The 15,940-nt window shown below is 37.7% G+C and overlaps 1 protein-coding gene across 1 annotated transcript in view; it reads left to right on the top strand.

The window, feature by feature from the left end:
* Positions 1-15,940, top strand: part of LOC140246741 (uncharacterized) — a 49,143-nt gene that overhangs the window by 30,775 nt on the left and 2,428 nt on the right. The window contains exons 10-15 of the mRNA XM_072326080.1: positions 3,244-3,417; positions 4,381-4,456; positions 6,590-7,164; positions 7,540-7,689; positions 11,750-11,911; positions 14,992-15,174. Of these exons, the coding sequence (XP_072182181.1) occupies positions 3,244-3,417; positions 4,381-4,456; positions 6,590-7,164; positions 7,540-7,689; positions 11,750-11,911; positions 14,992-15,174 (1,320 nt within the window). The remainder of the gene's footprint in view (positions 1-3,243; positions 3,418-4,380; positions 4,457-6,589; positions 7,165-7,539; positions 7,690-11,749; positions 11,912-14,991; positions 15,175-15,940) is intronic.

The raw sequence follows: 15,940 nt of genomic DNA on the forward strand, positions 1-15,940 counted from the left end.
ACGCTCTAAAATGAAATAGAAAACCATCATACAACGTTTCAACATATTTCAGTCTTGAAATGCGACATGAGGATATTTGTAGTATCACCAGGACATGGGGTTTTCAGTGGTACGGATACGGGAAAATTAGATTAATATGTAAGGATAAACAATTCATCCCTCTTTATTGTTTGTTTATTGAATGTAAGTAATTGTAAACAGAACAGAACGTAGGGAAACGACATTTTATTTTTGTACATATACCTTTAAACTGCTGGGACACAGAAATACACACTTAGGGAAGATTGACCCAAAAATTGAAATAATTATGTTTTAATGCGATGTGTGAATTGTATCCATTACGGAAATCTAAAATGCATATTTCTAGTCGCAATTCTACAGCATTGTTGCCAACATAGGCAACATTTGCGTCCAAAATGATCATCACAATGCCGTCTATACAACCTATCCGGATGTATGCGACCTGGTATATACAGCATATATATATATATATATATATATATATACAGTGTATATGCTCTTCCAGAAGATATAAAGCATAGTTCTACTTTATTACGATTTAAGAGATTGTCCTTTAATTTGCTCCTTCCGAGGGAAAATTGAAAAAAAATATTGTCATCCTATAGTCACACTTGTACTCACATGAATGAAAATCATTGCTTGCGAGCACTACGTCTATTGTCTATAGTCCATCTATCGCTTATATACTTTCCAATCATACTCACCTTGTTTTCTACTCTTCTTTCATCTCTCCTGGATTTTCGCTATTGTTTTCCATGGTATCTGTGCATATATATGTATTTATATATGCATGCTGTTTTTCCCTTTCCCATCCCCACCAAACCAAATGTACAACCTTGAAATGTATATTAATTCTTTTGCTTGTTTGTTTTACATGTATATCAACATTTAAGCTTTACTGGGGCCCCTATTTATAAGCACTGCTTCTCCTGGGGTTCCCACCATCAAGTTTAATTGTTTTCTACTTTGTTTTTGTTTGCTTTGTATATAGTTGTGTATCTTTGTGTATGTTTTTTATTGTATACTCCTAAATTGATGGTGAATAAAACTGAACTGAACTGAACTGAATATATATATAGAGAGAGAGAGAGAAAGAGAGAGAAGTGTATAATTTCCCAGACCTGATGAAGGTCTTCAAAGACCAAAAGCTTGGTAATAAACGTCATACGTTGATCAATAGCTACGTCCGCGAATACTCTTATCTTCTCGCATATACTAGGTGTTTCAAAAAAAAATTCCCACTTTTGATTCTTAATAATTCAAAAAATATATATCAGATAACACTGTCATTGATATGAGTGATAGCTGAATAGTGTACAATTTGGTTGAAGGTGGTTTAGATATGAAAGCATAGATAAGTTTCATGAAATCCATGATTGATTTCACAGTTAGGTTCCAGACTTTGCTCTATTTTCAACCCTCTGTACAAAATTTCACTTTGCACAGGGGTCAATGGGTGTGTATGGGAGTGTGTGGTTAACACCCTGACAATGGTCCTGAACAATGGCCAGGGTTTGAATGCTTCATTATTCATTCATGAGAAATTCCATTATCACAGCTAGTCTTTATTCAGCCTCTGGCAGTATCTGTGTAAAGTCAAACGCCTGTCGATACTGTCGTTGAGTCGCGTCAGTGCTCTCCCTACGTCTGAAAAACAAAATTACAATGAATACCTTCTGTTCTATCGTAAACGTGGTGACAGGAAGTAAAGAAAAAATCAATTAGAGTATATATACACTTGTGTATATGGAGCCTTAAATAAATCTACTCTGAAACAAATCGCCGCAATGATAAATGCTGCTGAACTCTTTACCAAAAATGATCTCTTTTTATCGAAAAAGCGAAAAATTTGTCAGACTATTTAATTAGTAGACAGTTGTATTAAAACGAGGAACTTGAGATCATTTATGCTTATTTATATCCCAAATTTAGTGATATGTGAAGCAAAATTTGAAAATGATTGCCAGCTGGGATGAAATGTGATGTTTGCAAGCACTTTACCGTGCATGAATTCAGACTAGCAGTGACCAGGGCAATCCACATGAATTATTGATTAAGCATTCATGTGCCAGGGAGCGCCAGACTGACGCCTAGTGAACAGGTGGTTCAGGCGTGTCCATTGTTCAGGGCCATTGTCAGCACACACTCACATACACATCATTGGTTCCTGTGCGAAGTTTAATTTTTGTACAGAGGGTTAAAATTTGATCATAATCTGAAACCTTACTTCAAAATCAATCTTAGATTTAATGAAACTTATTTATGCTTTCACGTGCAAATTACCTTCAACCAAATTGTACACTATCCAGCTATTACTCGTATCAATGACAGTTTTATCGAATGAACATTTTTTGAAATATTTTTTATCAAAAGTGGGAAATGTTTTTTGAAACACCTAGTATGTAATGTATATATATACATATTTATTTATTTATTTATAACACTATACATATTTACTAAATAACTTATCATTACCATATTTTATACGACATAGAAAGGGATATGCAGAAAGGTAATAGCTTACAGAACCAAGAGGGACTAATGCGATTGATTTCTTAAGTAATTTAGAGAACCACAGATAAACACTGCTATACATTTTGTTCATTGCATATTCGTTTCTCAGCACGAATGTCCGCGCAAGCATTATGTGCACCCATATGTGCGTACACCAGGCAACTATGATAGATATTTAATGTACGAAATCGGTTTCTAATATGATTGAAAACTTGTTCAAGAAAATCCAATCCTACTGGATCTAAAATGACTTCATGCAGCCTCGTCAATGCTGAAAATCGGCCCTGTATCAATGGTGATAGGCGGAGGAAATGTGCGGCAAAAGTGCATATCTTCATTATCAATTATGATCTGTGTAGAGAAGCTATCTGTAACAAATTAACGATGAAATAAATTACTTTATTTCCACGTGAAATATAACAAAATACGGTGTGAAAAGAGGTCAGGTCAAAAGAAATTGAAGTCTCCTTCTAGACTCTATAGAAATAGGTTCAACTTTGCACCTATACGTTTGACACAAATGTAGCACCTTTACCAGACCGGTAAGAATTGTTAACGTGACAACTGCGTAAATTTCTGGTCTGAAAGGTACAAAATTTAACCTGTAAAGTTGCTTAATTCACATCACACTTAATGGAGCAAAGTTGAACCATATTTTTAGAGTGTATGCTTAAAAAAGCGTATAATTCATATTCTTTTTTATTCCAGATTCGGGAGATTCACATGGCAACTTCGATAGACTGGAATTCAGAGCCAGCTGCAACAGGAAACTTAGCCATATTCCTGTGTCGTATGCCCTATCTTACATTTGCTGATCTCCAATGCGATAATCTGCCGAAAGAATTCTTCCAGACAATTGTTTCGCAGACAACACGCACCAAGGTAAATATTAAATATTTCAATTTGTTTAACAGTTGTTTTAAAGAAAAGATAAGATGTTTGGATTTGGTATTAAAGTTATTTGGCAGTATAGATGTAAATCAGACAATTCATTTAAGAAATCGCATGCAAGGGAAAATGGAATGTGACATCTGTCTATCCTGGCGATAATTATGGTATCAGGATCTCTATCATTCCCACTGCCAAAGAAGCTTGTAAAGGCATTAAGGAAGGAAACACTATATTTCTGTATTATCATCAGCAGGAATCTCGTTGCTGTTCTCAGTAGTAAATCGATACAAGCCTGTTTATAAGGACATACTGAGAATAATTTAAGAATTTTTTGTTTACGAAAATGCCACTTTCATCATAATTATACTGTATGTGCATTATACATGCATCAATGTTTACATATATTATACATACATAAATAAGTATATATATTATACATATACATACATGAATAAATATAAATATAATATATATATATATATATATATATATATATATATATACATATATACATATATGATAACATGCAATATTAGATAAAAAAAAATAACTATCATATTATCAATGTTCAACAATTTCAGTGGTTGCATCAAATTTGGTACGGGTCACGCGCCAGGGTTTCAGACAAGAAAACTCATGACGCATTGATAATTTGTTACAACTATCTTTCATTTTTTCTGGTCTTTCAGGCGTATATAATAATGTATTATTGACCTCACACTTGTCATATTTTTGTAGTGGAATTATAAATTGACTAAACTGAAATTCTATTGTATATATATATATATATATACATATAATACACATATAGATGTGTTTTATGTACGTATATATATATATATATATATATATATATATATATATATTCGTGTGTGTGTGTATGTGTGTAAGTGTGTAAGTGTGTAAACACATTTTTCATGTCTTTTTTTTCATTTCATCTTGAACATTCTATAGCTGGATAGCATCACCGTCAATGGACACTCAGTAACTGAGTTGATTAGTGAGAAACAATCAAGGATGCACGACACAGGTATTTGCATATATTCATGCAAATTAGGGCAAGTTGAATGCATGTGTAGTGTCTGTTTAATGTAGAAAAATCAACTTTATCATACAAAAACATACACCCTAAACGTTAGAGATTTGTTTTTACAAACTGCAGTTATCTCCCCTTATTATTGCTCTTAGCAAGTCTCATAAAACTGAAATATGTCAACATACTTAATATTTTTTGTAATAATTTATTCTATTCTTATTGAGTAACGTGTTACTTTTAAATTTGTCGAAGTGAAAAAAAAAAAACAGCATCCGATTTAAAGAACAGTTATACGGGAACCAACAAAGAGAGAGAGAGAGAGATAGAGAGAAAGAAAGAAATACATGCCAAATTTAGTCCATATATATATATATATATATATGAAGAGTTTGTTCACAAAAACTGATAAGTCCATATTTGCCAAATGGAGATATCTGCGATTAAAGGTCAAGAAAAATAAAGAGAATAGTAAGAAAAATTTTGCCTCTTTTGACCATAACTTCAAAAATGTACCTTTATATGTAGTGACCTATATATCATTTAAAAGGTATTATTTTGTACTTTATGACAGAGACCGTACTTCAAAATCTTCAAAAATGGACTTATCGGTTTTTGCGAACAAACTCTTCATATATATTTGCTACTGTTTCTTGGATCAGTTTCCTTTAACCCTGTAAAGCCCAAGGGGAGGGGGGGGGGGGGTGCCCCTACCATATTTTCGTTTGCCACTCCTACACCCTTTACTCGATTTCAACCAAATTTGGTGACTTTTCCTAAAATCTTATTGCAAACATTTTGATATATAATTAAGCTATGTCCGATGTTGCTGGTTGCCATGGCAACCGTAAACTGACAACCATGTCAGTCAGATTTTGAATGATTTTCTGTTCCAATTTCACTTAACAATATAATAATGGATGAAATGGGAGTTTTCTTGGCTGTAATTTGCTGAAGGACCAAAATGTGAAGTAATTATGGTTGTGAATTACCCTGAAATGGTCTTCTTATTATTTCCTTTATTTTTTATATGACAAAGGCATCAAACAATAAGTATAATAGAAATAATCGAAAATACAGCATTGTCCAAAGACTACCCTTTTATTTTGTGTTATCTTCACACAAGCTTTGCCTGTAATATCATTTTTTTTTTATCATATTATCAATCTGCAAACTCAATATTTCAATATTTTGGAAATATGAAATGTGATACCAATATATGTACCCATTCCAAGCAATACATCATAGGTTTCATATATTTCTTTATATTGTAACGAGTAGCGCCCCCACGTGTTGACCTTGCGAAATTTTAACCATAAAAATAGTAAAGGTTGACTTGCTTTTCCTTTTTGATAAATATGAAAATGATTGATATGAAATAAAAACATATGAAGAGTTTGTTCGCAAAAACCAATAAGTCCATTTTTGAAGATTTTGAAGTAGGGTCTCTATCATAATGTACAAAATAATACCTTTAAAATGATAAATTGGTCACTACATATAAAGGTATATTTTTAAAGTTATGGTCAAAAGAAGCAAAAAATTCTTATTATTCTCTTATTTTTCTTGACCTTTAATCGCAAATATCTCCATTTGGCAAATATGGACTTATCGGTTTTTGCAAACAAACTCTTCATATATACAGGGGATAAAGAAATAAAAAGAAAACAAACATAATTTTAGCGTATTTCATATGTATTTCTGTATATTTTGGTAAATAGCGCCCTCAGTGGATGACCTTGAGAAATTTCAAATATTGGGTCATGTAGAGTATGAGTTGCTCTACCAATGTACCAAATATGACGGTCATACATCATATAATAAAGAAGTTATATAGGGGGGGGGGGCACAATGTGCCCCCCCCCCCCTTGGGCCTGGAAGGGGTCAAAATAGCTTGGGCTTTATAGGGTTAAGAGTAGATTATTGAAAACATGACCACTTCCATTCGCAAAATTGCATTATATTGAAGTCGCATTTGAAACTCTAAGGAAGTCTGCACTCGACCTTACTACTTTACATCACTTTATCAAAATATTAGTGACTTCAGTAAAAAAAAAAAAAATGTCTCATTTGTATTCATATACACACATGCGACTTTTTTATTCTTAGTTCATTTTCTTCATTTTCAAGGATCAGTAACTGGCCATTTGTCTCTCAGAAAAGAGCAAGTACAACAATGCAAAAGAGAGCTGAAGGCGTATTACCGGCGGACACGTCGCAAGCTCTCAATAGATCCACTCAACTACATGGGACGTGTAGACTTGGATGATATCTACACCGATTTGAGTTTAGTGGACCAAAGGGGCGTATCAATAACTTACAATGGTCTCTTGAGCAATGATGAAAGCGGAAGGATTTCAAGGCGTCTTCTGATCCAGGGTGAGGGAGGTGTCGGTAAAACAACGCTTTGTTCAAAAATCGCCTGGGATTGGTGCCAGGGTAGGATTCTCCAGGATCTGGACATGGTGATCGTAATTCCTCTCCGAGATGTCACTGTCGACCAGACTGTTGGTGACATTGTGAAAAGATGTCTTCCCGACTCAAGTGAAGCAACACCAGAACAGATATACGGCTACGTTTCACAAAATCCTAGCAATGTTCTCCTCGTGTTTGATGGTTTCGACGAGTTCAAAGGAAAAATAGAAGGAAAGAGCAGCAGCGAGATCATTCGCATTCTAGGATTAGAGGAACATAAGTCATGCAAAGTAATAGTAACAACAAAGCCATGGAGAAGACATGAGTTTACTATGGATAAGACTCTTGCCGATGCTTACACTCTTATTACCGTCGAAGGATTTAACAAGGATGATTCAAGTACTTACATCAAAAGGAACTTTCAAATAACAGAGGAGGACGATCTTGCAGAAACCTTGCTTAATTTTATAGCTGAAAATGATGTCATCTGGTCTAATATGGCTGTGTTTCCTATCTATTCCGCAATGCTTTGCCTCATGTGGGAAGACTTCACTAAAGAGAGACCAAAGGAACATCAAAAAATGAGAACCATTTCAGAGATTTTTAAAGAAATTATCTCTTTCCTGAAAGATCACTACGCGTCAAAGCGTTGTAAAAATCTGCAGAATCAGAACGCCGCTGAGGAAGTAAGAGAAGCTAGCAGAGCAATTGAAGACATAAGTGAGACAACACTGGTTGCATTGATGGAAGGGAAGTTTTCATTCCCTGAAAAGCACTTCAAGAAGTGCCAGGATGCCATTGAGACATGCTGCAAAGTAGGAATTTTGACTATAGAGCGAGATATCATGAAAAGGGATATTCGTCGCGATGAAAACATGCCATCCTTCGTTGTGTCAACTGTCTCATTCTCTCACCCATTGTTCCAAGAGTACATTGCAGGGGTATATTTTGCAAGTTTATTCGCCAGTAATCGCGCCAAGTATGACAGGGTAAAAAACAGACTCCTTCGTCAACATAAAGAGTTCCACAACCTACTTTACTTCGCCGCATCCTTAGGGCATGAACCTGGTCTTGATATCATGGACAGCCTGATAGAGTGTGCTGACCAATACTTTTGCGTGGACGTTGCGTTTGAATGTCACACTGAGGAAGCAGCCAGAGCAGTGGGAGAACGATGGAAAGATTACCAACTCTCTGCGGATATGTCAGAACATACAAAGTCAGGCGTTATATACATGGGGTATTGTAACCAGGCGGTTAGTAAAATTGACATGAACAATAGGCCGGTTTACTAATGTATGCACAGATCTTTAATTTTGCACACGGCCGCAACCTCGGGCAAACAAAGAATGCGAGCCTGCAACGTCGGCTGCTGCAGCCGTCCCCGACACGTCCCCACATGTAGACTAACGTGTATGTTGTGTACATGTGGGCGATGCATCAACTTCGACTTTACCTCCTGGCATTTCGTGTGGCTCTAAATCAATTCCCAACCTTAGATGAGGGAAAATTCAGTTGTGATCAAACGTAATTTGGACTATAGTTTCGATTTTATTGAATTTTGGCTTCGATTTTGTCTTCAGTAGTTCTGAAATGGGTGGAAAACACTGTTGCTACGGAACATACAACATTATGACCGCATCACTTCAAACTTCAATGATTTTAAGCATTATGATTGATTGTGAAATCTAAACTAGACAACGAATCTCTCATAATCGATGTTTCCAAGGATTTTTTTTTTTAAGTTAGACTCAGACTGATTAGACTTCATGAAATAGAATGACGATTTTGACCTATTTTTCTATTAACAATAACAGTTAGGGGGCCTAGCCCTATAAATAGACTAGATCTAGAGTAGATCTAGATCTAGACGTAGACCTAAAATTAAAAACAAAAATAATGATAGACCTAACCTCCCTGACATTCGCAGTAGGCAACATTTATTTCCCCCGTTGACTCATTCATCACGACCCAGGTCTGGTACGTTGGCAAGGGCGCCGGAAGCCGGGGGGGGGGGGGGGGGGGCAGGGGTGGCACTTGCCCCCCCCCCCCCCAACAAAATGTTGGGGGGGGGGGGCAAAACGAGTTTTTGCCCCCCCCCCCCCAGTGCCCCCTGTAACAAATAATTAATCACTGATTTAAAGACCAAAATGAACAATAAAGACATATTTCTTGTCTAAATGTTATAATTTCATAACTGAAAATGCAAAAATTTTCGCCCCTAACGGGGCGAAAATAATACACTAACAACATACATTATTGTATCTATACAGTAATAGTAACTTACGAGTAAATTTAGTGTATAGATGGTAGCCTCGTGTCCTCGAGTGTGCCCGCTGAAACATACCTTTAGTAAACCTTACATTTTTAATTTTCTTCTTTGCTTTCTAGTAGTATAAGAACATTTTTTATTGTTCGAACGATGCGATCACGTTTAAGCTTTTAATGAGTACATTTCAGATAAATTGAAAAGTGAAAGTGGCTCGCTCTATAAAAGCGACTTTTATACTCTGTTTTTACAAAAAGTCCCTACCGTGGGAGGGGGTATCCCCCTCTCACACCCTCCCCCGCTCGGTCGCTTCGCTCCCTCGACGAGGATCTCACACCATGACATAATATACCCCCGTATGTTAAGATCATGGTCCTTCCAACTGATTTTTTTTCAATATGTTAATTCCCTAGAAATTTGCTTTTAAATGTTCTATAAAGGCGACTTTTATACTCTGTTTTTACAAAAAGTCCCTACCGTGGGAGGGGGTATCCCCCCTCCCCCCGCTCGGTCGCTTCGCTCCCTCACCGAGGATCTCGCACCATCACATTATTAATGTACTCCCGTATGTTATGATCATAGTCCTTCCAAATGATTTTTTCAATATGTTAATTCCTTAGAAATTTGCTTTAAATTCTCTATAAACGCGACTTTTATACTCTGTTTTTACAAAAAGTCCCCACCGTGGGAGGGGGTGTCCCCCCTCCCACACCCTCCCCCCGCTCGGTCGCTTCGCTCCCTCGCCGAGGATCTCACACCATCACATTATTATGTACTCCCGTATGTAATGATCACAGTCCTTCGCACTGATTATTTTCACTATGTTTAATTCCTTACAAATTTGGTCTATAAACGCGACTTTTGTACCCTGTTTTACAAAGGCTCGACCCCCCCCCCCGCTCACTCGCTTCGCTCACGCGCCGAGGATCTCACATCGTCACAATGTGCCCCCGTTGAGATTTTGCCCCCCCCCCAAAAAAAAAAAAACAAAAACAAAAAAAAAAAACAGAAGTGTTCCGGCGCGCTTGTACGTTGGTTTGTTGAGGTATGTCCGGTCGGCCTAACCTCACTAAGGTAAACACGAAAAGGGCTCGTGTCCGAAACCTCATTGAACTTCAGGCTTGAAACACTCCCATCCGCGAAAAGACGGTAGTCCTCAAATGACTTGTATCCCTTTAGCTTTTCCAGTCATAGTCAGTCCGATTGATGATCAGGTAGTTGAACACGTCAAAGAGTCCAAATTCTGGAATACTCTCGAAGTTGGATGTAAACCCAGCGAGCTTGTTAGGATCGGAGAGCGAGCAGCCTACCAGAGCGAGCTTCTCCTGCAGTGACCGGCCGGTGTCCGCCCGGGAGAGGTCGGGATCGATGGGCAAATCAAAATCGGCTACGGCAGTTGCACTAGTTTGATGATTTTCTCCTTGTTGTAGCCGCTTCTGCTCACATCTATATCCCTAAAATACTCAGTTAATTCCTTAACTGTCCAATTCTTCCATGGCTTGCTCGAACTTTGGCTAGAACTTACAGCTGACGCCATCTCAAAGCAAAATTATAGCATACAAAAGTTGTCGATTATCCGCAGCGAGTAATGATCGTAGACAATACACGCGTGAATGCAAAAACTGCGTGGCGCGCGCGTCCGCGCTTATTTCACTTGCCCGACTTAGTTACAATCACTAGGGTCGCGTGGGGTTGACGTCATTATGCATATCATTAGTAAACCGGTCTATTCTCTAGCATTATGTTGAATTAGTGGTCACGAAGGTGTGATTTCTTTTTTTCCCCGTAAGTGTCTCGAGATCGTAAATATCCTTAAAATTCAGGGTTGTCTAAAAGTCTGACGAGGATTCGGGAAAATAATTTTGTAGATGCAAATTCGTAAAAATATTTGTTATCCGGCATATTAGTCTGCTATGATTTAAAACATTTTATATCTTAAGACAGTTTAATGATCTATTGACGTGTAAGTTTATTCGCTGCCGTAATCAGTTGGTAATCTCGCGTAACAGTGCCTGGAAACGTTGTGTTTCGAAGCGAATTTAATATCAAATTTGGTGGTCTGTAGAGAAGGGCCTCCCTATAAAGTAATGACACATACAGTGATTGCTGTTGCACATGGTTCCATGACATTTGCTCCAGATGCGAAAATTGCTCCCATGACGTAATTATCTGCACTCTAATCAAAACAAAGATTCTACCCGCAAACATAACCCTAAACAGTGGCGGATCCCGGTAAAGCACACTGGGCGCGCCGCTCTTATTTTTTTTTTGTTAAAGCCAAAGAAACAAAAAGAACCCCCACCCCTTTAACAGAATTTCCTGGATGTGCCCCTGCGGACCATAATCATGGTACTCACATCAAACCAAACCTAAAACCCTATCACAACCGTGCACCTAAGTCCAGAAAATCGATCGGAACAATTGTCCAAGGAGCAAAAATGTCGTGCCACCGTTGCAGACATTTCCGCTGTAGTCCTCTAACATTTATAGCGCTAATTCATTTGCTTGAAATAGTCCACTGCTAAAACACTAACACCTACATAATCGACATCATTCTTCTTAGAATCATTACTTTTTATTTCTTTCATCCATATTCGTTCCTACAGCAATCGTTACGTATTGAAAAGGTTGACTGCAGAAGAACCATGTCACATGACTTGGCAAAAGTTATGTGTACCAGCCCTATACTGCGCAAGGTTGAAATGAATAGCCCACGATTACACATCGACTTCTACATGATCCTCGGCCAAGAGGCTTCGGGCTGTCAGGTGAGACAATTCCTTATGGCAATAGCAGTTGCACTATACATGTGTTACTTCGATGATTTAAAAGGTGCGTTACAAAATTTCACGCGTTTTATCGCAATAGTATATCGTAACGATTACTGTTGATATTGTACTACTAATGCTATTCCAGGTAAAGCTTGGTAGTTAGGTGATTTATTATTACAGTTTAGACACATTTCGATTTAAGATAACCAAGCACCACCATGACTACAGTGTGTATAATGATAGCAATTCCACAAAATGTAATTTATGTAACTGCGTCAATTAAAGATTCGACATCGATTTCCATTATTTTTTTTTTCGCCCGATTTTACAGTATCCCCCTATGACACAATCCGGTTAATCCCTATTTAGTAGTTTGTTTGATAAAAATTTATGTTGGGGAAAAATGAAGTCCCGCAATATTTACAGAATATTAAACCCACTAAAGTCATAGGCTGTAAATAAGGGATACTCAAATAGAGAAAGAGCTGAGATGGGCAGTGGCGTAACTACGGGGGGGGGGGGCATGGGGATGGGGGGCACGTGCCCCCCCCCCCCATCCGCTGGTTAAAAAAAAGAAAAAAAAACTACCAAAGTGGTAATTCAAGGGTTAATAAACTGCTTTTTAAATCGACATGAAAGGATGATCAAGAAAAAAGATATTTTTCTAAGATTTCTTTCAACCATATAATTAAAGAGGTATATATAATGAAACATTGTTCAAAAAGCCCGGAGACGACAAACGATTGCGATTCAGCGTGATTCCTGGTTGGCATTTTGAATACAAGTAGGATGTGCGCAGTGTACTCAGAACATCGAAATGGCAAAAAGAGTCGCTGCAATGTTGCGCAATGTGATGTTTGATAGGTTGTACATATTCGCTATCAAAGCTTGATCATTGATTTTGCAGTGTTGCTTTACATACTAGTCTATATTAAAATGCCTTGCATTGCCAATAATAAGACTTGACCTTGGCTATTTCCTAACTTTTCCATCTATATGAAACACACACACTCACAAACACAAACAAATTAGGGGATGCTCTATATAACGTGCAGATTTTGGACATCCTTCTCCCGCTTGGTCACTTCGACGCCCCCTCGCTGGTCATACCTCCCCCAATCATGAACATAAACCGACACCCTTGACTACCAGTGGCGGATCCAAGGGGCGCACCGGGAGCCCCCTCCTTCCAAAGCCAAAAAATATACATGTAGCTACAAACGACAGTTTTTGGACGGTAAAATGTCAAAATTTTCAAGCTCGCTCGCTTCGCTCGCTCGCATTTAACCGTTATATGCCATTCTCCTGATGTTACTGCCAGTAATTGCCAGCAGTTGCGCCCCCCTGAATTTCCAAAGCGAAAAAATATAGGTACAAACGGCAGTTTGGGGACTGTACAAATTTTAATGTCAAAATTTTCAAGCTCGCTAGCTTTGCTCGCTCGCATTTAATCTTTATGCAATTCTTCTGATGTTGCTGTCAGTAACTGCCAGCAGTTGTGCCCGGTGCGCCCCCTCCCCTTAATTTCCAAAGCGAAAAAAATATAGCTACAAACGGCAGTTTTTGGACTGTAAAATGTCAACATACGCTCGCTCGCTCGCTTCGCTCGCTTGCATTTAATCGTTATGCCATTCTCCTGATGTTACTGCCAGCAACTGCCAGCAGTTGCGCCAGGTGCAAAATCCTTAATTTCCAAAGCAAATATATATATATATATATATATATATATATATATATATAGCTACAAACGGCAGTTCGGGGACTGTAAAATGTCAAAATTTTCAAGCTCGCTCGCTCGCATTTAATTGTACAATTATGCAATTCTGATGTTGCTGCCATGAGGTGCCCCCAATGTCTTGACCCACGATACGCCACTGGAGATGGGGCTTTATATCGTTAGACGTAATTCGGTATGCAGGCTCAAAAATATAAGAAGATACAGCCCCCTTTAAGCAAACACGTTTTTACCATTCGCCTGCAACATAGTGGGAAAATCTGTCACCAATAATAATAATGACAATATTTTAGCATTAAGCAGTATCAAGATAGAAACAAACTAATAACAAATATCACTATAAACTCTATGGATGAAAGCAGCATCCAAGAAATTGTAGCTGTGAACGGACAAACCTACGCAAAATGTGATTACCTGATGATACAACATGTCATGTTTGAATCACGGAAGTGTTCTTGGATTTTTTCTTTTCTTACTTTGCATTACCTTGCATCACTACACTTTGCATTGCCGACAAGTCACTCCATGGGCTGAATGCATAAAATATTGAATGCTAACAATTGGTCGTGTCAGCCTTTTACTTGAATCCGAATACATAAAAACAAGCAGTTGCTTGCAACCCTTTTGTTTTTTTTTTTGCTAGCAAGCACAAGCAATTGCTTGCGGGCAAGCAATTGCTTGGAGACCAAGCATCTGCTTGCAAACGTAGGGCCTATGCATCAATCAGACTTTCTGCTTGTTCTTGCTAGCAATTGCTTACAATTTTCCAGCTCTGTAAAATGAGCTTGAGCTTTAGCTTTACTGTGACGTTCCCTTATAAATATCGTTTTATATTCATAAAAGAAAGACCAAACTTGTGCAGGAGTAGTATAAATCCAGAAGAATCTACTGCTAAGTAGTGTAAGAAACTTTTTCGTTTGAACAACGGGAATGTCTAGAGGTTAGCACGCAAAATGTGATGAGAAACAGGTAGGATGTCTGACTTTGATGGAGAGCAAGGAGACCTCTATCCACGTGTGACCTGGCAGATCCGGGCTACTAAAGCAGTGATGGGAATCAGTCAGTACGTATGTGTGTGTATGTGTCCATTGATCACCGTATCAATAACAAAAAGTTGGCAAGATCAGACGCTATGTCAGGATTCCTTGAACGATTGAATTGGGCTACGTAGACATACGTCGTCGTCATATGCATTACACATAATGTATGCTTCCCTAGTCTATTACAGTAGTATACGGGAGTATTGGGAAGAGCGTTAATTTCGGCTTGATTAGTTTGCTTATTTGTGCAGTTTTTTGCTGTGACGATGCTGTTCTTCTTTCATCTGTTTGTAATATAATAGATTCAAGACCTGAAATTGTCTTTTGAAGGCTTGGATGAAGATTCTCAACATCCGTCGTTGTTGGGAGTAGACTTGGCCCGATGGGTGTGTACCATGCCAAATCTTTCGCGCTTCCACATGACATCCCCCCACTTGCCCGATAATCTCCTCTCAACAGCCGCCGACTTAGCCTCATCCTGCCAGGTATGTCACGTTTGCCTATATGAATAACATTTTCCAGCCAACGGAAGTGTGTCATTTATCAATTTAACAGTTTGATTAACGTTTATGAAAGAGTCTACGTAACGTCTCTTCACTGTATTATTCTTTTAATATACTTTAAGAAACTACTGATTACGTACGATTCATTACTTTAACTTATTGCTTTAATTAGTTTTCCCTTCCCAAATGAATATCAATATCCTGTTATTTTTAGGCGAAGTTTTGAAGCCATCAAGCCTTTAAACGTAGAAAAAAATGATTGAGAAGAATAAATTCTTTACAATGGAGATTTGAGTTCCTACACGAACAATTACCAAAAAAAAAAAAAAAAATACAGGACTTCGCAAAAAAAAAAGTCATTTCCTATGAAAAGGTTGATACCCAAACAAATACGAAAGTATTTGTGCCAGCGGCTGAAAATTATTAAGATGTGAGGCCAGTCACTTCTTATTTTCATACTTCTTTTCGATATCCGAAATCCGATTTCCGAATCCGAATCTTCATGATGCAACTCTTGCCCCTTGAGTGTTTTGAAATATTCAAGATGTCAATAAATCCTATACATTTCCATTTAAATGGATGAACAATTGAAAAACATAAAACAAAAACAAAAACAAAACACCCGCAATGTGTTTTGATAGATGTTTATATGCCGGTGATTTCCGAAACAATCTGCATAATTACTACCTTCGTGAGGATTATAAACTGTTAGGTTTCTTTTTTATTTTATTTCATTTCATTTCATTTT

Source organism: Diadema setosum, chromosome 3 (assembly GCF_964275005.1).
Source record: "Diadema setosum chromosome 3, eeDiaSeto1, whole genome shotgun sequence".
Lineage (NCBI taxonomy): Eukaryota > Metazoa > Echinodermata > Echinoidea > Diadematoida > Diadematidae > Diadema > Diadema setosum.